Source organism: Mus caroli, chromosome 10 (genome assembly GCF_900094665.2).
Source record: "Mus caroli chromosome 10, CAROLI_EIJ_v1.1, whole genome shotgun sequence".
Lineage (NCBI taxonomy): Eukaryota > Metazoa > Chordata > Mammalia > Rodentia > Muridae > Mus > Mus caroli.
The window spans coordinates 37,733,631-37,760,920 of NC_034579.1; the positions used below are offsets into that span (position 1 = coordinate 37,733,631).

The 27,290-nt window shown below is 45.4% G+C and overlaps 1 protein-coding gene and 1 pseudogene across 2 annotated transcripts in view; both read right to left on the reverse strand.

Annotated features, from left to right (window-relative positions):
• Window positions 1-374: 374 nt before the first annotated feature.
• The window catches only part of Afg1l (AFG1 like ATPase), a 158,510-nt gene continuing 131,594 nt past the window's right edge, over window positions 375-27,290 (reverse strand). For both annotated transcript variants that reach the window (XM_029482682.1, XM_021174127.2), the window contains 3 exons: window positions 6,422-6,562; window positions 4,182-4,295; window positions 375-1,390 (listed from right to left, as the gene is read on the reverse strand). In XM_029482682.1, coding sequence (XP_029338542.1) covers window positions 1,265-1,390; window positions 4,182-4,295; window positions 6,422-6,562 — 381 coding nt within the window. In that variant the 3' untranslated portion in view covers window positions 375-1,264. The remainder of the gene's footprint in view (window positions 1,391-4,181; window positions 4,296-6,421; window positions 6,563-27,290) is intronic.
• Window positions 18,527-19,566, reverse strand: LOC110303157 (annotated as a pseudogene).

Here is a 27,290-nt window from a genome sequence, read left to right on the forward strand (position 1 = left end):
ACTGGTTCTCTCCCTCAGCTCTGGCTCCTGGGGATTGAACCACACTGTCATGGCTGCGCCACAAGCTTCTTTTGTCTGCTGAACCATCTTATTGGCCCAGAACTAAGATTCTCTTCTTTAAAAAACAAGAGTTATTTTTAATGTATGTGTATGTATGTTTGTCTGTGTGGGTAGGTGAGCATGTGCATGTGGGTGCCCCTGGAGTTAAGTCGCAGATTGTTTCGGACCACCCAATATGGGAGATCCTATGGGAGATCAGTGAGCATTCTTAACTACCAACCCATCTCTCCAGCTCTTTAAAATAACTGCAACCCAATTCCCTTTGGTGATAAAACTCAGCAAAGATGGATTTTACATAAATGAATCAGACAAGCTCAATGAAGGAGAAACCAACTTTTATTTATAGAAGATTTATCAAGTGTCCTTCCAGTTTCCTACAAGGCCCAACTCTGTGACTCAAGATCAAGGACAGGGAGTGGACTCTGTAGTGCAAGCAGAAGCTAGTGAACAGAGTGGAAACCTTGGGTGATGGAGGGGATGGTCCATGCTCCTGTGGGTGTGGCTCTGGCTCTGCCTCCTCCAGCACTCGACCAATCAGGATCCTGGAACCTGCCCCACTTTGGCTGTCTGTCAGAGCGGAGACCTGCCAATCAGCTGGAATTTTCCATTTGCTCCTTACCTGGTGGCTTTATAACCTATGTCCTCATGGGCTCAGGCACTGCCTGCCAACCTGGATCTATGGGTTAGACACATGTTCTTTATAGAGCGGAGGAAACCTCGAGGCCAAAGGTTATTGCCATTCCTAACCAACCAACTGACAGGAATACAGAGGCCAACGTAAAGTGCTTTTCCCTTCAGTTTATGTTCAGAAGGCTTTCTTTGTTTTAACCTGAACAGTAGGATGCCACCTGTTTCTTACAGCGAATGTATTTCTAAAGTGTGACTACTGTGCAGCCGAAGCTGGGAGGTGCACAGACATCCTGCATACTCTGCCTGTGCGTTCGTGATTCAGACAGTGCCGACATGTCAGGGTTTGCAGTAATCTTCAAGAGCAATGATTCCACTTTATAAATAAACGCAGATCTACAAAGGAGACAGAATTCTTCAGTGTGTCCATCCACTGCCACAGACGCAGCAGTCCAGAGGGCAAAGTGCATTGATGATGATGAAATGACCCCCGTCACGTCTCGGTGACGCAGTGACGTCTCACTGTCTCGCAGCCCTAACCAGTCACCTTTTCTTTTTAATCTTGTGAAAGTGGCAGTTACTTCCTGCTTCTGTCCCCTTCAATCCAGTACTGCTCCGTCTGCATCTCTGTGAGCCGGGAAATGGTGCGCTGAAAGGCGAAGATTTCCTCTTCCCCCGTAAACATGGAGAGCCCGGCTGAGTCCTGTGAGCAGAACAGACCCAGAAGCCAGCCCCTGTGAGAACCATTACTCGGAAGTAAGTCTTGCAGAAACAAACCCTGGTTTAAAGAAACCTTCACCCTAATCGACTTAGATAATATATTTTTCCATAGGTAATCTCTCAAATAGGACTAAAGTGTCAACTGATCTAAACCAATAGATAATCAACAGAACCAGGAAGAAAAAAAAAAAAAGAATATTAGCTCAAAGCCAAGAACAGAAAGGTTTTGCTCAGAATGGAAGTTTACTGCAAATTCTAAAGGAACATGCTAGAAAGAAATCTCTCTCCAAAAGCAGCCAAGAGCAAAAATAATTTTGCCAGGCATGGTGATTTGTCCTCTAATCCCAGAACTTCATAGGCTAAGACAGGAAGACTGTAAATTCAAAACAACACTGTCTTACCCTCCCACCTCACCCAAGAGAGGGGGGGGGGAGAGAGAGAGAGAGAGAGAGAGAGAGAGAGAGAGAGAGAGAGAGAGAGAGATCAGCAATTCATTAGAAAGGAATTTAGGAAGTTCTTCAAGGAGCCCTTTCTAGACTGAGAGGCTGGGAGGTTCTGTGGCTCCTGGCCCTGGAGAACCTGCCTGATCCGACTTTGTAAAGAGTAGAGCAGCTTTGGTCCTCGCTGCAGGTATTTGGTATCTGCTGAGGGGTAGGCTGGGAGCCTTCCGCTGTGACGCCAGGCAGCACCCTTAGGACTAGGAATGTCAACATGGCATGTGGTCATGAGGACGGCTTTGGATTTTCCTTTCTCTCCTTGGGGGTTTGCTCTTAAGTTCTTCCAGAGAAAATGTCTATGCTCCTGAACCCATCTTTCCCACAGGGTCCCCGTGACTCTAGGGCTCTGAGTCACATTCCCCGACTTCTTCACGATGGCCTGAGCTCACTTGGGCCCGTGTCTGAACCCCGACTCTTGCAAACATGTTAAGAGCCTCTGTGAGAAACTAACTTGACTGACTAGCCCCTTGGATACATGCCTGGAAATCAACAAGGACAAGGACTGTATAGTAGGCATTGCACCTTGAGAGGCAACATTGCTGTAGCTCTCACATGGGTTTTTGTTTTGTTTTGTTTTGTCTTTGAAAAGATTTATATATTTATTTTATGCATATGAGTACACCACCGTTGCTCTCTTCAGACACACCAGAAGAGGGCATCGGATCCCATTACAGACGGTTGTGAGCCACCATGTGGTTGCTGGGAATTGAACTCAGGACCTCTGGAAGAGCAGTCGGTGCTCTTAACTGCTGAGCCATCTCTCCAGCCTTCACACGGGGGTTTTAAACAGTTAATCCTATACCACTATAGTCTGGATGTTTGTATCTTCCAAAATGTCCATGTTGAAACCTTAGCCCTTGTTGAAGAGATGGCTCAGCGGTTAAGAGCAATGACTACTCTTTCAAAGGTCCAGAGTTCAAATCCCAGCAACCACATAGTGGCTCACAATAATTTGTAATGACATCTGATGCCCTCTTCGGGTGTGCCTGAAAACAGCTACAGTATATATATATATATATATATATATATATATATATGTACACACACACACACACATATATATATAATATATATATACACACATACAGTGTGTATATATATATATATATATATATATATATAATTTTTTTTTAAAGAAAGAAACCTTAGCTCTTCACCCTCAAAGGAGTGACATTATGTGACAGAGCCTTGGGGCTCTGTTGATTAACTCTTGAGAGTGGGGTCCTCAAGAATAGCAATGGTGTCTTCATAAAAGAAGACCCAGGATGACCCTTTCTTCCTTCTGCCACATGAGGCATATGACAAAATAACTTGACCTCCGACTCGGAACTGTGAGAAACAGCTTCCATGGTGGATATGCTGTATATGTTACGCTATTTTGCTACAGTGGTCTGAAGAGTAGGTCACATAAAACAATCATGTTTTCAAATTTTACCCAAGGATGTAAAATGTCTATTCAGGTCGACAAGAATTTACTGTTGGGCCTGGAAGAATGCTGTCCCCATTCTTGGCAGTTAAGTTCCTTTAAGATTTAATTATTTATTTTACATGTATTTTACATCTTGTAAATTATTATTTTACATGTATTTTACATCTTGTATTATGTATTTTACATCTTGCCTGCACGTGTGTCTATGCACCATGCAGCACAGAAGCCCAAAAAGTGCATCAGATACCCTAGAATTTGTGAGCTGCCATGTGGGGGCTGGGAATCGAACCCAGGTCCTCTGGAAGAGCAGTCAGTGCTCTGAACCACTGAGCCATCTCTCCAATCCCAGTGCTGACAGTTTAACTTTTGACTAATAGGTTAATGGTTTCGTAGCTGTTCAATATACCCCCTAATGCTTTCACAGAAGAAGGGAATCCTTCTGATCGGCCTTGGATGAATCCAGAGTTCAAACTCCAGAGAAACCCCAGACCATATCAGTCTGTTTCCTGCAGAGTATCCCTAGGCCTGGCACCCAGAGGTGCTTTCTCTGTTAAGTGTTTCCTTAATGAAAAGTCTGGGACTAAAGCATAGATTTCTTTTTTAAGCTGGGACTTGCTAGATTCTCTCGGGACTCTGTTTCTGCGATGTGACAATGGAGGGAAGGATTACACAATCAACAGGGGCTCCAAGATGAGACTCAATGTGCTGAAATTGAGCCAGATCCGGCTAGACAGCACTGCTTGATGGCTAACTCTACCCTGCATTCCTTCTGCAAAACGTGGCGTGCATCAGACTCTAAACCATTGAGCCATTTGATAATAAAACGAAATGAAGTTAGCATCACCTACCTGGCTCAGCCCCAAATCGTCCATCAGGATTCTGCTTTGGTCCGACTCACTGTCCTGATGCTGATGCAGAAACAAGCTTGAGATAGGAGCTGAAGCGGAGCAGATAATGCGCACCTGAACCAGGAAGAGAGGGCGGTGGGACTCTGCTCACAAGATAAAACTTGTCTGTCACATAAGGAGCTTGGGTCTTTGCTTTTACAATGTCTGTGACGTTTTTCCTAGTAGCTTGTACTTATGTGATGTTTGAAAACCACACAGCACTTACCAAGGCATTTCCACACAGCTTAGACCGTGCTGTGAAGCAGACAGCAGGGCCTTATACAGGGAACCCCAGGCCTGTGGCAGTCTCAGTCCAGACCCCCGGGTCTGGTGGTCTTCCTTTATGTCTCTGGTTTGGATGTCCGAGGCCTCTCCAAAGCTCATGTTGAAAACCTCCCAATACAGGACGAGTAAGGGGGATGGGGGCCTGGGGTCATGATAATTCCACAAAGATCTGCCTGAACCCTTTTCTATGTTTAATATTGATTTTCAATCATCTATGTCTGTGTGTGGGTATGTGCATGGGTGCCCATGGGGCTCAGGAGAGGGTGTGGGGTCCCTGGAGCTGGAGTTAGAGGCAGTTGTAAGTGCCCAACGTGGGTTTGGGTTCTCTGGAAGAGCTGTACTCATTCTGAGCCATGGAGTCATCTCTCCAGACCTTTTTTCTATAAGCATCCTGCAGGGTACTCTTCAGATAGAATTACATCAATTTCCTCTCATTATCTCAGTATTAGGTGAATGGGCCGACATGATCACAGCTTGAAAACAGTTCATGTCTTTTATATATTTTATGTCCATTAGTTTATCATACTTGTTCAGGTAATTTTGTTCTTTCAGGCAGATGTAGCTCAGGCTATCCCCTAACCCATTATATCCCCGCCTCTTCCTCCCACACAGCACGATTACAGGCATGTACACCACGCCCAGCTCCCAAACATATCCCTCTTGATGTTTATAGAGCCAGATTTGCCGTGAGCCTTTCAAAAGTCACCATTCACGTAAACCATCCACCCTTAAAGACAACAAGCTGGCTCCAGAACCTGCACTCCCATTCACTAAATCCTCCAATCACAACTGGTACTCTTTCCCTTACTTAAATGGAATGTCCTACTTCACAAATCTTCATGAATACATTCTAGAATAATGTCTGCTTAATGCTCTCAATTTCTGAAATAAGATAATTCTGACCGTTCTTTAAAAGAGAATAAAAATCTCTAAATATGCGGTTTAGTTAGAATAAATGTCGGGGGTACTTTGAGTATTCTGTCACATACTGCCAGGTAAAAGCTTTTATCCCTATAGAGAAGTGGGAAGCTGGGTCTCTTGGTGTAGTAGAGGGCCATGACCTCCACAGGCATGAAGTCCATGCTGCCTGGCCCTGGACCCCCGGATGGCTACCACAGTGTCTCAGTGCCACTGTCCTTCAGCCTGGCGTCTTGCTTGGGGTCACGGAGGTCGCTGAATGGATGAGTAAATGCAGCATTAAGCGCTCCCACCTTCTGTTCCTGCCTCCCTTCCTACAAAATCCCCTCGGCTTTAGAATTACTGCTTAAGTCTGAGCAAAGACTAGGCAGGGAGATCTTTCGTCATTAAAAAAACAAACAAACAAAAAAATACTTAAACTATTTTTACTGTGGGTATCTTCTTTTGGGGTGTACACTGTGAAGAGGGGCTCACCCGGATTGTAATCTGCCACACTTCTTCCTCACAGAATCATGCAAGTATCATTATTACCCTTCACTTCTACAGAAGGAAGCCGATCTCAGAGGCTGAGCCAGTCTCCAGCACAGACAGCCTGGTGCCAGGCTCTGCTCCTTAACCACTAGGCTAGATGGCTTTTCATGGTCAGGCAATGGCTCTGCACTGCCTGGCTAAGACACAGGGATTAAAATCAGAACAGCATGCTGTCTCTTGCTGGTTAGTTCCTGGGTGGCACTGGGAGATCACAGGGAACATTTCCGTTAGGCAAAGGGTCATTCATCATTCTCACGCTGACGTGAGCAATGACACTCGGTCTGGTGTACACAATCTACTTGTGGGATAACAGGACACGGATGGAGCAGAGAGCAACTTGTAATGGAGCTTGACACTACTGCAGTGAGTAATGGAGCAATAAAGGAGTTAGCATATCTGGGATTCTGGCCCAGGCCATCTGACTTCACAGCCCTCAATGCTTAGCGCTGGGAACATGGCGTCCTTACCTTGAAGTCATAGAAGTTATCAATGAGAGTGATAAATCTTCGCGCTTGCGTCCTCTTTGCCAGTGAAAACTGCGGAATGTTTCGTATGATTACCGTATCAAAATTCTTTGATAATTCCAAATAGTCACTTGCTCCAAGTGGCTGTAAGTAAAACAGAAAGAAGGGAGTTGTGGTCATCTTTGGAATCATTTAATTAGAAAGCTTGTCACAGAGGGATCTAGATGTTAACTTTAGGGTGACTAGACCCGATGAGGCAGTTTTTGAAGGCCAGGTAAGGACATAGGCATGTACATGACAAATTGTAGGGACCCTTGCCCTCCTTCCATCTTTCCTGGTTGGAGTTTCCATCCCCAGACCTTGTGCCTAAGCCTGGCTGAAGCCACAGTACTCTCTTTTGTCATGGAAAAGCTCCAGGCTTCAAGTGGGGGAATTCTAGTTTAACCCTGATTCTCTTCCAAGGGCCCCTCCTGCTGAGAAGAGCTCACAGTGCCTGCTCTGCATACTGCTTATTAACTGAGCCCTTGGGGTACTTTATGTGGTCTTTCTCATCTCTGCCTCACAGAATTATGAGGACTGGGTAAGTAGCACTCAGCACAGAGGCTGGGGCATGCCTATGAGTCTAAGCCATTTTTGTTGTTTTTGAGAAAAGTGTCTATGTACTCCAGGCTGGCTGGAATTCACTGCCTAGCTCAGGCTGTCTTGGGGACTCACAGTGATCTTCCTGCCTCAGCCTCCAGAGTGTGGAGGTTGGAGGTATGCACCCCTCTGCCAGGCTTGGCCATTTTTGTGATTACTATTTTGAGCTCAAGTGATTCAGCTGAGGCCAACTGAGCCCGGTATGTGAAGGCATGCCAGTCCCAATGGGAACTAACCAATTCTGCACCCCCAAACCATAGGGCAGCCACATGCATCTGCCTGACATTAGAGTCACACCAGGGACCTTGGGGACCCATGGAATCAAAAGTCAGGGAAAGGGTAAATGGTGCGCTAGCGTGAGAGAATGGCTTCACAGCCCCTCTGTTCCAAAGCTACGCGTCTCTTTTGAAATCAGTTAGGGTCACCTCCCCTTCTGTAAATCAGAAAGCATATGCAAAGAATGTGTAAAGACCTCATGCTTGGTATGTGGTTCTTATAATTAAGCTGGTGCTTTGTGAGTTTTTTTTATCAAACCAACCACGATCAGAGGTGCGCTGGCGTGCCGAGGGCAACTGCTGGAGTGCCGAGGGCAACTGGAAACCAGGGTTGTGCTCACTCGGCGGTCTCACAAACTGCACACTTTTGTCGGTAGGTCCTGCGTTTGCCATTATATTAGCAAATATTCCCCTCCCTCATAGCAGGAAGACAGTTCTGTGCTCACTCACATAAAGAAAGTAAAGCGCATTATAGGCTCCCTCTTCTGTAGAAGCAACAGTCGCTGAGGACACTGAAGTTGCTCTTCAGTGTGTGCAGCCGGGGATGATGGAAATGTTCAAGAGGACGGTGCTGACGGCTGCGACACAGTGGGCTTGCACTAAGTTCCTGCCAAACTACCCACAGCTCCAGTGGTAAAGTCTGCGTTCATTTCATTTTACCACATTAAAATAAATATCATCCTTAGTGAGGTAACCCAGTCACAAAAGAACACACATGGTATGCATTCACTGATAAGTGAATATTAGCCCAAAAGCTTGGAATATCCAAGATACAATTCACAGACCACATGAAGCTCAAGAATAAGGAAGGCCAAAGTGTGGATGCTTTGGTCTTTCATAGAAAGGGGAACAAAATACTCATGGGAGCAACTATGGAGACAAGGTGGACAGCAGAGACTGAAGGAAAGGCCGTCCAGAGACTGCCCCACCTGGGGATCCATCCCATATACAGCCACCAAATGCGGATACTATTGTGGATGCCAAGAAATCCTGCTGACAGGAGCCTGTTATAGCTGTCTCCTGAGAGGCCCTGCCAGAGTCTGACAAAAACAGAGGTGGATGCTCACAGCCATCCAATGGACTGAGCTCAGGGTCCCCAATGGAGGAGTTAGAGAAAGGACTGAAGGAACTGAAGGGGTTTGCAACCCCATAGGAGGAACAACAATGTTAACCAACCAGACCCCCCAGAGTTCCTGGGCACTAAGCCACCAAGCAAGGAGTACACATGGAGGGACTCATGGTTTCAGCTGCATATATAGCAGAGGATGGCCTAGTTGGGCATCAGTAGGAGAAGAGGTCCTTGGTCATGTGAAGGCTTGATGCCCCAGTGTAGGGGAATGGAGGGCAGGGAGGTGGGAATGGGTGGGTGAGTAGGGGAACACCCTCATAGAAGCAGGGGGGCGTGGATGGGATAGAGGATTTCTGGGAGGGGGGGGGAAAGGGGATAACATCTGAAATGTAAATAAAGAAAATATCCAATTAGAACAAAAGCCATAGGCTATAGATAGAGAGCAAGATGACTTCCTTCTTTACAAACGCCAGAGAGAAGAATGGATGTACTAATTAGTGAAGACTTTTCCAAAGGAAGTAAGCGCCAATAAAATGGATTTAAAATATAAAGTGGGAACTTGTGAGAGCTGGGGCAGGGCTTGGCTGGTGGAGTGAGTACCTCACATGCAAGAAGCCCCACCCAGCACTGTGGAAAGCCAGTGTGGTGACCCCTGGGTCTCAGCACTTGGAGGGTGGAGGAAGAGGGTCAAAGCCAAGGTCAGCCAGGGCTACAAAGTGAGCTTGAGGTCGGCCTCAGACACTTGAGACTCCATCTCCAAAAACCATGAAAAAATTAAAACAGGCCAGGTATGATGGTGCACACCTTTAAAATTCCAGTACTGGGAGGCAGAGAGAGGTGAATCTCTATAAGTTCAAGGACAGCCTGGTCTACATAGTAAGTTTCAGGATAGCCAGGGCTACATAGAGAGATCCTGTCTCAAAAAACAAACAAACAAACAAAAAAAGAAACAAAGAGGGTTTTTGCTTAGTAAATATTTTACATAGTGGCTTTGTTTAAAGGTCTATAATCCTGAAAGGAACATTCAGGACTGACTCTGGCGAGCTACATGAGTGCTTGTTAATTAGAAGTGTTATGTTTCATCAGGCAGGGCAATGGAGGGGTTGGAGATGCTGGGCCCGTTCCTTGCAGTCAGGCAGCCTTGAGCAGATTGCTCTGAAGTTTGGTTTCTTCACCAGTGAAGGAGATTCCATCTAGCAGGCTCGTCCTGAGGACTCAATGTCTTGACTACCAAGTACATGCTCAGGAAATGCTGGTCGCTTACAGATTCACGGGTGAGGGCACATGGGACATTCCTTAGCATGCCACATTCACTGCGCAGCTATGACCCAGTAACAGTTCAGTAATCCTTTCATGAGGTCATGAGGTCAGGTAGCCTCAGTGAGCCAACATCTGTACTGACCTGGTCTGTCCTTCAGGAAAGGACATTGCTGCCTCCACTCTTCCTACCATGCTCTACATGGCCTCTGCCCATCAAGTCCTATGTAGGTGACAAACAGCTTCTGTACCAGATCTTGTCCTCAATGCACGGCCAGGGGCAGAGCCCAGGCCTCCACTATGCTCGCTCTAACACGGTACACAGGATGTAGGAAGTGCTTAATATTTACGAAATGAGTAAGTAGAGAGATCTACTGATAACATACAAGCCTGCCAGGAGAGAAGACCAGTTGTTTCTTTAGAACTCATTGGTCTCCAAACACAGACACACAGACACAGACACAGACACAGACACAGACACACCCCCACACCCCATATTTCATTATATAGCTCTGGTGACTTAGACTTTGCTCAGTCAATCAGGCTGGCCTCAAACTCACAGAGATCCATCTGTTACTGCCTCCCGGGCGCTGGGATTAAAGGTGTGTACCACCATGCCTAGCTACCCAATAACTGTTTTTCATTATATAACATACAGAATCAGATGTTTTCACTGAACCACATATTGCTGCTGATACTGCTGTAAGCCACACAAATGGTATCACTTTTGATGTATGCCAGTCATCATGGAGACTATAGGAGACTATACATAGATAATGCTGCCATGCAATCCCTTGCTTTCTGGCAGTCAGTGTTTAAAATGTTTGGAACCATTCAATGCAATTTGAAAAATAGTCTAGGAAATTACAAGTTAAAACCTCTGACATGTTTTTGGAGAAATGCAGGATGCCCACGTGGGGTGTGGACGCCTGGGAACAGCTCCACGTGTTCCTGCTTGCTTGTCTATGCCGTATGGACTGTGATTACCCAGCTATCTCTTACTAAGACAGGAAGTGAAGGGATCTGCCCACTCTTCAGCCCCGGTTTGTAATCCGGGGCCATTAGAACGTGGCGTAAGACAGTTTCGAGTTCTAAGCTTAGGTCTCAGCACCTAAGGCTCTTGCATACCTAGATCAACTGCTGCAGAGAACGCAGAAAGGCTAATTGCCTTGACGAGAACGGACCCTGGACTAGCATAAAGCTGGCAGGTCCCCAAACAGACAAGAGTCCAGCTCAGATCAGCAAAACTGCAGATGCCAAAGCTAGTCCGACAGCGATCAAAAGAACGTCCCAGCTGACCAGGACACCAGAGGGCAGGAATGAATGCTTATTGTTGTAGTCCACTGAGTTTGGGGAGGATTCATTATGTAGCAATAGCTAAAGGAACCATGCTCACCAGCGAGAGCTACTGCAGAATTCCGTGTTCTCATTATTGATAACAAGTTCAGCACATGTAGAAAAATTTGGCCTAGATTTTTCAGTTCTACGTTACTGGTAAAAATATGTAAATATATATTCAGTGATTTATTTGATGCCACTGGCTCCTGTATTGACTTCAGATTTCAAGCCACAGTATACATCTCATTTCCAGAAATAAATATTATGATTTACTACATACAGGAGTCAAGTAAAAAACGGTTAGGAAATTATGTAGCATCCTGACAGGATGCAGGACGACTTGGGAGCGAATGACTGAAAGTGGAGAGTAGTGAGAAAAGAATGGGCCGATGTGAAGAGAGTGTTAGGGGAGAGCAGCATCTTAAGAGCACGCCAACAGAAATAGGAATGTGGGGTTTAAATGACGATTCACAGAACGAGAAATCTACATGAAGTGTAAGGGCTACGAGATAAGAGCAGAGGAGCCATAATCGCTGAAGAAGGATGACGTGGTAGCGACAGGCCATGTCTCACATACTGGCCTCGAAAAGGAAATCAACAGCTGCTCCACGCAGGCAAGCAAGCACGTCACCACGCCTGCAGCTCACTGAAGACAGAGTTTATCCACTTATTCCAGAAAACAACATGTCAGACTCAGCGAAGAGCCCTTTACAAGGTATAAACTTGACTCTGCCACTTCTAGAAAACAGAAGGACAAAGGAATTGAGATCCAACAAAAGACTGTGCACAGGGACACTTGGGGCTGTGTGCACAGGGACACTTGGGGCTGGTCTGTGCACAGGGACACTTGGGGCTGGTCTGTGCACAGGGACACTTGGAGTTGTATGCCCAGGGACACTTGAAGGTGTGTGCCCAGGGACACTTGGAGCTATGTACACAGGGACACTTGGGGCTCTGTGCACAGGGACACTTGGATTGGTGTGGCCAAACTTGACCTTGACATCTGATGGGGGACGTGAGTGAATAAGAAGACATGCAGATGGGATGTTGCCAACAACAATGGTGTTCATAAAAAATATTTTACGGTATGGAAACACACCTATGTGAAACATTGAGTGGAAGAAGTGTAGTGAAAGTTTACAGCTGTGTTAAGACCCGTGTTTCGCCCAAACCATGTAAGCAGGAAAGGGACCAACTGCTACCTGCAAGTACATTAAGCTTTGTGTTTAAAGAGCTTCTTTAAAAAAAAAATCTATATTTTATAAAAGAAGCAAAATGCATTATGACAAAAGAGAATAAAACAGAATGATGATGTTAAGCAAGGTTAAATATCTTTACTAATTCCTATTTATAATTTGAACACTGTGTATGTGGTGGTGGTGGTGGTGTGTGTGTGTGTGTGTGTGTGCATGTATGCTCACATGCACATGCATGATGTGTCTGAGTAGTCATGTGGAAGTCAGAAGACAGCTGTGGAGTCAGTCCTGTCCTTCCACCTTTAGCTGGTTCCAGGGATCAGACTCGGACTTCCAGGCTCACACGAGTGCCTTCGTCTGTAGTACCTCTACCTCCCACGCCATCTCACAGTTTCAGCTACCCAGTCCCCTGCTTACTTCCCAATACTGATGTAAAGTCAATGTGTAAAATATTCAGCACAAATACAAACACAATCACACACCACATGATGATGTTTTTGATCAACGGTGGGTTATATACAACAGGGGTCCATGAAATTATAAAGGAGCTGAAAATGCCCTGTATCTTAGTAGCTTTCTGTACCCTTTCCACCTTTACATGCAAACACTTGCTCCTGTGTTTCAAGCATCTTTGGTATGTATTCAGTGCAGAGATCCGCTGTGCAGGTTGGCAGCTCAGGAACAATAGATTCTCCATTGAGCCTATGCTTTCGTGAGCACGTCCTATGGTGTTCACTTGATAAAACTGTTTACTGAAGCATTTCTCAGAGCCCATACTGACGTTAAAGAGTACATGACTGCACTGAAAAACTTGAAAGGTTCTAAATCTCCTTAGGTTCGCCATTGTCACCTTTTAATATATCACTGTACAAGACTCGGAGGCTCAGAGGGGCACTACCACCTTACCTTCTTCAGTCCCTAGCAGAAAGGAACAAAGGCTTGCATTGTATGTAAGTCATAAACACAAGACTTCCTCCAGCTGCCAATAATCTCAGCATTGGGCAGTACAGGCAAAGGGACCAGGAGTTCAAAGTCATCCTTTGATACGTAGTAGGTTTGAGGCCAGCCTGGGATAGGTGAGACTCTGTCTAAAAAGATTTATACAAACCAAAGACTTCCAAATCAACTATAGCTTGGATGAAGAGTAATACCAAATCCTGTAAGAACTCTGAAAGCACTCTGACCTTCTGACCACAGTAACATAAAATTACCCGGCATCCCCGGGATGCCATGGCAGCTGCGGGTACCTGTGCTTTTACCTTGCAGTAGCTCATCCTGCGTAAGTAAGCCGCAGCATAGGATACTTTCTGAAACCATAACTGATATTGTGAATTCATGCGATGTGCCCTATGAATAATTAAAGCCCATGATTACTTCTGAGTACTAAATGGCACTTCACTTAGTAGTATCCTTGAGTATGTTATTCAAGTAGCATTATCTACAGCGGGTTCTTCTGCGAGATAATGATGACATTCTCCGTCTTTCTACCTGAACAATTAAAAAGTTTAATAGTCTTTGATGCGGCTGGTTATCTGGATAATTTTCGAGACAGGAACAATTAAAATCCACTTATTCGATGGTTTGTGCATTCCCTACTATTGTCTCAAACTCTTTGTTTCTGTGGAAACCTGATGGAAACTTAAGGAACTTTAAATCTATAATGAGTTTGCAAAGAGCGTTTGTTTTCCTTAATTACCGGGAGTGTACAGCTGCATCACACGTAGCAGTTTCTCTGGCAAACTTTGAGGAATAAAGAGCTTGCTTGCTGGCATCTTTCTCCCGTGTGAGGAAAAGCACAGCTGTCTGCTTTGGGTTTGACCCTGGTGCCAGGAGTGGGGCTTTTCTCCATGCCCCGCCCCCCAGCGTTGCCCCCTGGCCTACAGTAAGCAGCTGTCCACTTCCCCATCCACGTGGCCTGAGCTTCTTTCTCCTGGCCTTACTTTAAAGCTGATTCGGCTCAGGTAGGATGATTATCGTGTCAGGCTCTGTCTGGATTATACCATCCTACGAGTCACCCTTCATCCATTTAGCCTTTTCTTTATAAATCTCTTGGAGCAGTACTGGAGAGCATCTCATTAAACAAGAATGCATGGCATCTTGCTTTGTTTACAATAGGAATGGCCATACCTCAGTTCGTAAAATACCCCAGGAATGAATGTTTGATGTGAGTTAGAGTGAACGTGGCCTTCTTAAAACAAACCAAGAGGTCACATTAGTTTATGTTACTAAACAACTTATAGCTGTCAAATGCCAAATCTGTAATTAGAAAACAGGGCACTGAAGTCTATTTGTGAAGTATTTCCCCAAGAGTCAGATGGGAGAAATCTCAGGAACATGAGACCACAAGACCCAGCAAGGGAATATTTACTATCCTAGGACACTGTGGCGACTCTTACAGATTCTCTCCAAAGGTGTTCTTGGGCGTGCTGAGGAAAACACCCTCCTTTGTGAATGTCATTTCAAGGTTGAAAGGCCAATTCTTTCTAAGTCTACCAGATCTAGCCCCTATTAGTGCTAATGCAGGAACTCCTGGGAGTGGCATTCTAACAGTAAGCCTAGAAACACAGACCTCCAAGTCTCACCCCAGGCTGCACTGGCTAGGGCCATCATGTCTCAGTTTTTACTGATGGACTGGGCAGAGTAGGGAATCACGTGTGCACGCTTGCACGTGCTCTACAACTGCACAGCATCGCCAGCTCAGTCTCCCTAAGGGCCATGGTCTAAAGGCAGTTTAACACGATCCTCGGCTGTTAGACACATCGAGTTAACTCTCTAAAACGATAAAGGACTAGCTAACCACACGAGCCAACTAGTTCTCTGAAAAATACGAATCTGGATATTAGCAATCTAGATATATATTCAGTATCTATCAAGGGAAAGAAAAACAGTCCAAGTGTGCTAGAGTTATTTCACAACTCATTTATTAAAACAACCCTATAACAATTCCTTCCTTTTTTCACTCAGAAAAATATTTTATCAGCTGGCTAACCATTTTTATGAATGTCTCACACAGAGGATAATAGTATTTGACTGTACAGAAGATGACAAACTGTATAGCCAACACTGAAATGTTTCCATTTGTCCCCTGTTCATTTTTAAGTGGAATACGTTTAGCCAGACATCTATAGGACAGAGGTGAAAGAACCGGCATCACCATGTCTCTGCTCAAATGGTAAGTCAGCGCCTGCAGGGTAGCATGGCCACTTACAGAGCAGAGCCTCCTGATCTTCCTCAGCAGAGGGCAGCATTTGCTGTGTCTGCGGGAAGGAAGGCCAGCACTGTAAATGTGTCTGGTTCTGGGATCTTTCCAGAAATTTGGGAGATTATTCACAGGCTGCAAGATCAGGTTCTGGCCCCACCAGCAAAGGGTTTGCACAGGTATGTCCACTTGTGGGTAGCTGGGGTACAAGACAGGGGAAATGCTTTAGATAATGAACTTATGTTAAATCTCAGGATTCGAATGTCTGAACATGGCAAAGCTGTGTAAGTGCAGAGGTCTCCTTCCGTGTGTTTTGTTTGCAGCTAGATGGTTTGGGGTTTTGCTGTTGCTTGGTTCTCCTTTGAGGGGGGTAACACTGGGGACAAACTGATTCCTCTTGCGCTCGGATGTCAGAAAAGCGTAACTAGTCCTGGAATCAAAGTGCATGTCTCTGTGAGTTATCATTCCCCCTCCCATTCTTCTGCTCTCCACATCATCAAAGTACTGAGTAAAGACACCCATTCATCTAAGCAAGGCTAAGTGCCTCGCCACACTACTGCGAATACAAAGGCCAAACCCTTCAAACCACGAACAACACTGTGAAGAGAATAACTCACTCCATCTTCTTGCCTAGAAGACAACCTTGACTTATCTGCCCAAATTTTATCAAAAGACAAACATTCAAGGAAACCCTGAACAGCCTTACCCTCCCCAGTTCTAAAACCTAAAACCTTTTCTGGTTTGAGCGATGTTCAGGGATGCAAACTTGTGGGACGCGGCTTTGACCTCACAGCTCTAGCTTTGTGAGGGATTTTTCTAGATTAAGTTAACTGAGGTGGAAAAGCCTACCAGGACGAGAACAGTGCTACCCCATGGCTGGGGTCCTGGATTGAATAGGCAGGAAGCCCCAGAACCTGCCTATCTCTGCCTCTTTCCTGCTGGAACCACAGGCGCATGCCACCAAGCCTGGCTTTTTGACATGAGCGCTTAGGAGCAAACTCAGCTTCCTTGCATGGCAAGCACTCTACTGAGCCACCACATTCTACCCAGGTGTCAAGACCACATATGTTTGCTTTCTTTCTGCTGTTGTTTTGTTGTTGTTGTTGTTTTGTTGTTGAGACCATCTAGTGAGGCTCTGTGGAGGCCTGGTGGATTTGAAACTCACTCTGCAGACCAGAGATCACAGGATCCTTCTACATCTGCTTAAGAGCTGGGGTTGCAGGCGTAGGCCATGATGCCGGCCTATCAGGAATTTTCCTATCATTTTAAATCTGGTATTAAGCAAGTGTTTTCTAAAGGATTAGGTCTATAATTGTGTGTGTGTGTGTGTGTGTGTGTGCGCGCGCACATCTATATGGGCACACATCTGTTGGAGTGCATGTACATACACATATGTGGAGGTCAGAGACTGATTCTGGCTGTCTTCTTTCTACTCTGTTTACTGAGTAGAGTCTCCTGATGAACCTGGAGCTCTGACTGAGCTAGTCTAGATAGCTAGCTTGTCTCAGGGATTCCATGCCTCCATCTCCACAATGCACTACCCACTAGTTTTTTTGTTTTTTTTTTGGGGGGGGGGGTTTCGAGACAGGGTTTCTCTGTATAGCCCTGGCTGTCCTTGAACTCAGAAATCCGCCTGCCTCTGCCTCCCAAGTGCTGGGATCAAAGGCGCTTTCCACCACGCCCAGCTCTACTAGTTCTTATGTAGGTAACAGAGTCAGAATCCAGACTCTTGTCTACACACATGGCAAGAAACTTTATCATCTGAGACATTAGAAAGGGACTCTAGGCCCTAGGTTGAGAGTATTTTAAGGTTTATTTTTAAATGCATTTTAAGTGCATTAAGGTTTATTTTTAAGGTTTTATTTTATATGCATGTTCAGGAGTGGGAGCGGGGTTTGTAGGACATACATGTAAGTGCAGTTGTCCCTGTAAGCCACAAAGGGTGTCAAATCCCCTGAAGTGGGAGAGGGGAGGTTATGAGCTGCCAGGTATGGGTGCTTGGAACTGAACTCCAGTCCTGAGTGACAGCATTATGGCTAAGTGCCACACCATCTCTCTAGTGCCAGGTCTAGAATTATTGTTTAAAATTTCCATTTGTTTCTTTTTTATATTTTCAATTTCTCACCCAAATGCCCACCTTTTTGAGACAACTCTAGTTAGCCTAACACCTGCTGTGTAGACCAGGCTGGTCTTGAACTCACAAAAATCTGTGTGCCTCAAGCTACTTTGCAAACATTGTCTAGAGCTGGTGAGATGGCTTAAAGGGTAAAGACACCTACCACCAAGCCCGACATCTGGGTTCAATTTCTGGGAACCCATGTGGTAAAAACAGAAGGCTCACTCCATTGCCCTCTGGTCTCCACACACAGCATGCCATGCAGCCACCGCCTCCCCACTAATAAATAAGTGTAATTTTCAAAATATCATCTGTAATTCTGACATTTGTATCATCTCAGGGTAAGTCTCTGCTGGTTACCGTCTGTCTTAGTCAGGGTTTCTATTGACCAAGGTGACTCTTATAAAGGACAACATTTAGTTAGGGCTGGCTTACAGGTTCAGAGGTTTAGTCCTTTATCATGGCAGTAAGCATGACAGCATCCAGGCAGGCACAGTGCTGGAGGAGCAGAGAGTTCTATATCTTGTTCCTTATACAAACAGGAAAGGATTGTCTCATGGGCAGCTAGGAGGAGGGTCTCCAAGCCCAACCCCACAGTGATACACTTCCTCCAAAAAGGCCACACCTACTCCAACAAGGCCACACCTCCTAATAGTGTCATTCCCTGGGCCAAACATATTCAAACCACCACATGGTCTCTTTCAAAAATGGGTCATTTTCTGGCACCTGCCTACACCTAGTGATTTTGGGTTGCATGGCATTTTGGGATTATTATAATACTAATTTATTTCAATGCTTCTACTTTAGCAGATAATTAACTCAGGTGGTCTCAGGCTTGAAGCTCTGTCTTTTTTTTTTTTAAACTAATAGAGCTGATGATTTTATTTTCACATTTCACAATACAAGTGAAAACCACACTTTTTTGTATTACTTCTCCCTCCAAAAATATTCTGTTAGGAAGGGAAGTTTCCTTTCCATGCATCTAGTAAACACTCAGGCTCAGTGCCAAGATCTCCTGGTGAAACAGAACAAGAAATACAAAATGATCAAGAGTGCTTCTGCTCTTATCTGTCTGGCCGAGTCATGCCAGGCTGTGTGGGTGCCATCATAGGACAGGTGGGAGGTCTCATCATGGGAGGCCAGGACATCATGGGCATGTGGCCTCCCATGGGTGGTCTCATCCCAGGAGCAGGTCCCACAGGCATCATCCCAGGAGGAGGGGGCCCATCACTGGCATCAGGAGAGGGTCTCCCATGTGGGGTGCAGGCATCATGCCAGGCCAAGGAGGACTCAGGGGACTGGGGAGCAATGGAATCATGGCCCCTGCAGGTGGAGGAGCAGAAAATGGAGCGGGAGGGATCTTCCCTTGTTGAAATGCAGCAGTTGTCTTGTCAATCAGGCTCTGGGCCTGATCTTCCATCCCTTTCTGGTAATAGTCTGTCACATTCTCTTTGTGTTTCCAACCACTGCAGTGTGTCTTTCTCACAGATGGAGAATCGCGGGTAAGATAAGTTTCACAGTAGTCACAATAAGACTTGGGCATGTTGCTCCACAAGCCGCTGGCTACCTGGGCTTGAAGCTCTGTCTTCTGTGAGACAGCACTGAAACCTCTGTCCAAGCATTTGCCTTTCCTTTGCTATGTATGCAGTCCACAGGCTAGGCTGAGATTTAAGCATTGTCTGTAAAAAGATTTTCCGGGCTATTTCTTTGTGACTTTTTTTTTTCTCCTTTTCTAGATTTTTTGGCTGCTGTGATACCCACTTGCTCCACTGTGGCTCCTCAGACCATAGTCTGGCTGGATTCTACTGAATTTTAGGTAACTATAAGAGACTGTGATAAACTCAGCCTATCAATGCTGCACCCCACTTTCTCCACGCGTTTGACTGGACATGCCATTAGGTCAGTTGTTCTTAAGATTTTTGTCCAGGATTTACAATGTGGTTAGCAAGCAGGCTGGTCAAATAGAAGCTATCCCAGCAGTATGGAAGGGCTACAGCCTCCTGGCTCTAGCGTCCTTTGAATCAACTCTGTCATTTCCAGCTCTGTCCCCTCAGCAATGTGAGACCTAGGAGGCAGAAGTCACAGAAGTCTTCTAGGCTGAGCACCTCCCCTCGATCCTGCCCACCTTTCACTTTCATACCCAACTCGGCATCTCTCAAGGCTGAGCTCCTCCATCACCCACAGCTTCTGCTCCTGCATATCCTGTGGTGCTAAGCTTAGTCTGCTCTTCTCAGTGTGCTGACATACACACTCATCAACTTCTCTCTTCTGGAACTAAGACTGTAAGAATGGAGACTGACTCTTCTACTCGGGGACCTACCCCCTCGCTGGGCCTGGAACTGAGCCAGCCTTCCTTACATCAGATACTTGCTGATGGTTATGGAAAGGGTCAGGCACTCTAAGAAAGGCAGGTTTCTGTCCATTAGCTTTTATAGACAGCATAAATGATATTGAGTGTGGTGAATGCTGCAGCCCCATCTTCCTGGAAGAGAGGCCTCCAGAGGAGGTGGCCCTGTTGCTTGGCCTCATGGAAATGCTGGTGAGAGCTGCTGCCCTTTTCCAACTGCACAGATTCACACACCTTCCCAAAACGCTTGGGTTCTGTAGGGGCCAGAGGTGGTGGGTGACTCTAATTTGCGGGAGTCAGCTCTCTCCTAGCACAGGGATCCCAGGAACTGATCTCAGGTCACTAGGCTTGGCAGAAAAGAACTTCTACCCACTGAGCCAGCTCATTGGCCCTGAAGGGAACTACTAGATTTGATCCAATACAATTTTATCCTTGAGACAAAGTGAGCTCTTCTCCCCTGAGAGTCATGAGGAATCCCTGGGGGCCTCCACTGTACAGGGACTGGACTGGCTTTTAAATCAGTCATAAATAGCAGAACATTAAGTGTCCTGTTAGGAAAGGAAACAGATCTTTGTTAGTTAGTTAGTTTGTTTGTTTGTTTGTTGTTGCTCACAGAGTCTACAGCAAAGCTAGAGAGCTAGCTCTCAGTGGCTTAGAATACTGGCTGCTCTTTCAGAGGACTTGGGTTCAATTCCTAGCACTCACACATGGCTCACAACCATCAGTAATTCCAGTTCCAGGATATCTGAAACCCTCTTCTGGCCCCCAGGGGCACCTGGCATGTATGCAGGCAAAACATTCATACACATAAAAGAAATTTAAAAACATTTAAGTCTACAGTCATAAACAATAGACACAAAGGTACCATTCTTGATCAGGCTTGAAAACAGGCACATGGTCAAAGAGTCTTGCCTAAGGGTTTGCCCTCCAACGGAAATGTCCCCGTAGAGAGAACAATGTGTCTCTTAAGCCAGTTCTCCTTTCTTCTTTCTGACTCCTTCCCAAGTCTCCTTTCATCATGGACACCATCAGTATGACTCCATGCCACATTTCTAATCCAGTATCTCTTTCACGATCATCTCTCCAAAAATCTTTTCTTCTTTATCCTTCTAAAATAGTACAACAGATACAATGTGTCAACAAGCTACCACCTAACACAGATTTTCTTGGAAGACATAAATCAGCAACAAATAGAGAACAACCACAACATTACAGAAAATTATTTTCTCCTTTATGTCCACAATTTCAAAATAATGACATAAGTTCAGGTACTGGGGGATGTATGCATTCCTACGTGTACTTTTTAAATCAGACTATGGTCTGCACCGATTGTGAGAATTTATTCCAAACCCCTTTGCATTCTAAGAGCACACACAGGTGGCATTTATACCTAACTGAGTGTGCCCTCCGCATGGAGGATGCGGGATGAAGTACATCCCTACAGTGAAGCCACAGGACAAGTGGAGGCCATGGTTACAGAAGATGTATGCCGGCAAACAAGCAAGAGAGACGCAAAAGGTGCCTTCTGACACCACAACTGTGCCTCCTACAGAGCTAACCAGGGTTAAAGCAGGAAGGACTGAGAACAAAACACAGCACTGGATTCATACTCCCATAAAAACCAGACCAATTTTCCACTAAGGTCTTTATCATCGATATCACTTGAGGCCTCTGCTTTAGGGAGGGTGGCTAGCTGCTCTATTCAGAACCTGGCTTTGTCAAGAGTCAGCATAGGTAAGAAAAGAATTCCTTAAGGATGGTCCTGATGCTTGGAAGAGAAAGGGCCATAGCGATTCCTGGACTGCCTCAGCCTGCTAATAAATGGCCCCATCCTGATGCTAATCACCACGGGGGCATCCAAAGACAACCAGCAGCAATCTTGGCCAAATGGCACAGATAAAAGCTATTCATCCTTTAGCATTTCCCGACACTGTGCCAAGACAGGACACAAACCCAGAAGCAGTTCCCAGCCAGTAGTTTCATTAGGAATAAAACCAAATAAAGCATGAGGTGGAAGGAGGGTTCCAGTCAAGAATTCTCTGGAAGATCCTATTTGGTAAGACTTGTAGCTTAACAGTATATAAATTAGTATGATTTGAGACCGATGAAGGCCAATACACGACTCTGATTCTGACGGACATCTATTCCTTGAGCACCAAGGGCAAGCGAGTGAGTGTGGGAGGGAGAGGGAGAGGGAGAGGGAGAGGGAGAAAGAACAGGACAGTGACAGCGAGTACCCACCAACTGCATGCTTATGCATTGACGGACATATTTTCTGCCCAGACTTTCCATAAACACACCTGGCCACCTGTCATTTTAAAACCACAAATAATGAAGTGCTCTTGCAAACAGTTACCTATGAACACAGTTATTAGTTGAGGAACCAATTTTCTGCAGGTGTAAAAATTACATTTCTCCAAAGGAAAATTCAGGAATAGCCAGTTTACTCATTAAGCCTTTAGAATTCAGCTTTGGCTTGCTTTCTCTGAAAACGATTCTTTCGTTTCTGGGTCACAAGAGTTTAACTGCAATGCGAGTGGCTCCCGGGTGCTGTGGTCCCTGGCCATCGGTTCTCTAAAGAACCAAAGCACCCAGGCGCTTTGATGCCCGTGGATTCTCTCCCCTAACCTTTGTTATTAATATATCAGAAATTCAAACTGAGAAAAACTTAAATTATATAACCAATGGAATCTATAACGGTCAAAAATTATTAAACTCATAACACTTAAAAACTAGTTGTATTTTCCAAAATAAAAATAATTTCATGATAAGAGTGGTGCTGTTTTACATTTGAAAAAAAAAAAAGCTCTTTAATGTTTGGCTCACTAGAAAATGGCTAATTCTCATGTGTTTCCACCTTCGTTCATAATGAGGGAACCTCGACGTGGGAGCAGATGTGAACACCCCGTACTCTGACCTCAGGTCTTTTTCTCTCTCCCTCTTCGCTCCTTCCTTTCTTTCCTGCTTTCTGAGACAACATCTCCCCGCAGCCCAGGCTGACCTCAAACTCACTGTGTAGTCACTCACTGGCTCTCCAATAACCCCCATTACCAGGGTCAACTATGCTGCCTGCGTGAGATGTAGGACCTGCCTATTTAAATTTTTTAAAGAAGTTGACAAGAGGTAGATTTTAAAATGTTAATTATACAGTAGAATGGGAAACTACTTCTGCTGTGTGTGTGTGTGTGCATGTGTGTTGTATATGTGTGTATATATTTAAAATCACATTTATTTATATGTGTCACATGTATGTGTGGAGGTCAGAGGTCAACTTGCTGGAGTTGGTTCTCTCTTTCCACTCTGGGGCTGTGTGAAAGTGAATCAGGCCACAGGCTGGTGGCTAAGTGTTGAACCATCGTAGTCATCCCCTGTCCTCAGCTTGAGCAAGATCCCACTACGTAGCCCAGGCTGACCTCAAATCCCCAAACCTTCCGCTTCAGCCTCCCAATGCCGAGATTACAGGTACATCCCACCGTACCCAGCTTAGAGTTTTTGGATTGTTATTTTCTATTAGCCTTTCTGCATTTTTCTTCTGTCGTGTGTGATTTTACAACAGTATGCATTGGTTATTAGGAAATGTTACTTCAATAAACTAGACCTTCCAAATGTGAAATGTTCAATTACACAATTACCAAAACATTTAGGTAGACATGGTAGCAAACACCTGTGAACTGAGACTCAGAAGGCTGAGCAGGAGTTCAGAGTCAGCCACGTCACATAGAGGGAGACAGTGTTCTAGCCCTGCCTCCTCTCCCCAGACCCCTGAAATTCTGCATTGTTAATACCACCATCAATCTCACCAGAGGGGCGAGGGAAAGGTTCAAAGACTGGAACCATGATGGCAGAGACAAGTGCCAAAATTTTAACTTTTACTCCTTCACTCAGACTTCAACACTGGTGACAAACATTGCTCATTGTTTTAACTTGAAATGACAGTTTCCACTCATTTCCAAGAAATGCCTGTCAAACACTGTGGGGAAACGTCTGCCAAGTGGAGCAACCACACTCTGTCACTCAGGCTTCTATGTAATCTTTAAGGGAGGGAAAAATATGAAAACCAAGAGCTTTGTCTTAAGGCGGCCATGGTATTTGGCATACAGAAGTGTCTCCTAAAGTGGGCCTTCCATCCTCACAAATATAAAAGAATGCATGTTCTCAGAGTCAAAACTTAACAAAACCAGTTAGCTAACCACCGTATGTGGCCTCAGCTTAGATGGAGAGTCTGCTTGGCTTGGCTTGGCTTTTGCTGTGTTGTTCCTCTGTGAGAGCCCAGCTATGGAGGACACTGCACAGTCTGGTGCCACTGTCTGCATTCAGCAGGCTTTACCTGCCATTCCTATAGCACCATTGGTGGAAATCTCACCCCAGTGGGCTCACAGGGGCTCTTGCATACCGTGATTACTCAACACAAATCCCTGATATAAGTAACTACTAGACACGCCATGGCTCTGGATCCAGAAAGGGCACCACATCTCTGGCCTCCCTTTCCTTTGGGGGTGCTCTGATAAAGCAGCGGAATTTGTATTAAGGGCCTCTCGGGACTGGCAGTGTCTGCTTCCTCAGCTAGCGCCATGCTCTATTGGTGTCTCAAAGCTGACCTCAGATGTGGAAATGTGCAAGGAATCTGAGTGGATTTCATGGCAGAATTTGAATTCTATTTATGAACTGACACAGAATTGCCCAGAAATTCCCAGGCCACAACGTAAAGGCGAAGAATGCAGCATCTAACCCTCAAGCCAGTAAGGAGCTCAAGTCTTCCTTTTGCTATTTACTAGCTATACGACCAGATGAAAGTTACTTAACATCTAAATGCCTCCATTTCCCCATCTGTAAAATGGGACAATAATTGCACCTATTTACGGTGGCACTAAATAAGCTACTATATAATGAACACTTGGAATGATGGCTTCCTCATGCATGGTTCTGTTAGCTGTTATTTTTATATGGATGCTAGGGGGTCCTATTCTGGACTGATCTAAGCATGGCAATGCTGAATCAGACTTGTGACGAGATAGAATAGAGAATACTAGAGATACCACGAAAGCAGATGTTGATCTGCAGGGTTACAGATGTGAGGCTATGCTTAGAGCAGGGAGGGAGAGGGGTGCAGAGGGTGGGATGGTTGACTTACGGAGCATCTCCAGTACTTCAAGTTAAAACCTTCCCTTCCCTCGTTAACTTACACACGGATACACAAGCTGCTACCCACTTAAAAGTCCACAAAAATAGTATTTCCCCCCATGGCTCAAAACTCCTCACTGCAGTGTCAGCCTTTTGCTCCTTAGGGGACGATGCTCTCCTAATGATGTCCATGGTGGCAGCTGGGGGGGGGGGTCTCAGGCCTTCTAGAGACTACGCTGTGTGACCCAAATGTGGACCCACCCCCCAGTGTTTACTCAAGGACCTGGGTTGGATGTGTTGTTTTTATCTTGCCTGACTATCTTGTGGCAGCTACTTAGTCTGGCTCATAAGATCATCATAACTAATTAAGAGTTTTAGGCTTAATCTGAAGTTGATTGATCTCAAGGATCCTCTCCGTGGAACATTCAGTCTCTGAATTGCCGCAATTATAAAGCTGCAAAGAAATGCAAAAACCACCATAATAAAGAAAATGGCAGTGAGGAACTGACCGCTTAAAAACTTAGCCCTTCCTCAGAGTTCTCCATAGTGAGCTTACCACTGGGGAACGGGCCGCATCCCACCGCGTCCCACTGCATCCCACCCTGTCCCACTGCATCCCTCGAGCCAACGACCTGTCAGTCACTCAGAGCTTGTCTGATTCAGAAAACATCCCAGCTACAAGGGAACAATGCTGACTTACCCATGCGTGTCACTGACAAATGAGGGGTCTATCTAACTAGAGGAGAGAAAGCTAGGCAGTCAGTGGCATTTTGTGGTAATGACCCCGCAAAAACTCCAAACGAAAACAACTGGAATGTTCATGCAGTAAAGGGTAGCAAGAAATCATGAAATTCTGGAACATTTTATAGAAGGGGTTTCCTATGCAACTGAACAGCCAGTCACAAAGTGAAAGATATAATAGTGTGTTGGTTATGCCAAAATAAATGGAAGTCTTGTGTTATTGTTGACTTTGAGAATTTGGTTCACAATTGTCATGAGGCCCAAACTTTTGTCAAATAAAGCTGAGCCGTGTTGGTATTAATTTCATTTTTCAATATTAAATCCTGATTAACCTTCTTCCCTCCAACCCCACTGCACAGAAAAAAGACGATGAGGGATTTTGGATTCTAAACAACCTCTCTCTGTTACCAAGTGTCCAGAATTAATGAACCTCGTAGAGAGACACCGACACTCGGACGTGCTCCACGAGAGGGCCCCGACCTCCTCCAGGACCCCACGGCCTGCTGGTTCCTCTGCCTCACTGGAGGCCTCCTCAGTGAGAGGAGGGCCTTTACCCTTGACCAGAGAGTCTGATTTAGCAAAGACAGTGAAACTTAAGCACAAGTCCAAGTGGACTTTCTCCCTGTAGGTACAGGTAATAGGGAGTTAAGACTGACGCTGGGAGAGAAGAAGGAGTCATGTCAGCCACGGTGGGGATCAGAGGTTGCCTCTCCATCAGAGTCTTAATTAATCCTAATTGTATTCCCTCTAAAGAGCTAAATGACTGCGGGTTGGACTCATCTGTGGTTTAAAGGTGACAAATGCTTGCCTGCTAGGAGGAGCTCAGCGGCTTTTGAGAAACACACTTGGTTAACACTCAGCAGATAGAAATGAGAGCAAGCTTCTCTGTGCCTCAAAACAGCTCTGCTTGGGCTAGCTAAAGTCAGGAATCAGGACCAGGGAGGATGCTCGATTGAGGAACTCTGTGGAAAGTTACTCGAATGCCTCGGGATTTACACTGGATAATCACATTAAATATTCTACTGAGCACTGAGGCCCCCACACTTTGAAAAGACTTCATTATTTACAGAGGATTTGTGGTCAAAGACGTTCTGATATGTGTGTGTGTGTGTGTGTGTGTGCATATATCTCATCTGTGAGATAAACTGTTTCTATTATAATACCAGTGTCATAGTTTTTTTTAATTGATGTTCTTTCACCTGGCCAGCAGCTCAGACAGCATGGCAGCTGAACAATGAATCTGAAATATGCAGTTTTTAACCCTCGTCTCCTGAGATCACAGTAAAATTGCTTATCTTGCTTCCCACCCCCACTAATCTCACCTCATTTTTTTTTCTCCTTGTAAAAAAAATTATTCCATTTACCATTTATTCCATGCATCCATGCTCAGGCTGGAAGGCAACCTGTGGGAGTTGCTCTCTCTTCTTCCACCATGTGGGACCATGGAGAACGGAGCTCAGATGGCCAGGCTTGGCTGCAAGTGTCCTTACCCACTGTGCCATCTTGCCATCCCTTACACCTGTTTTCCTTACTCCCCTCACATGTGACTTTCACAATAAAGCCATATATGACAC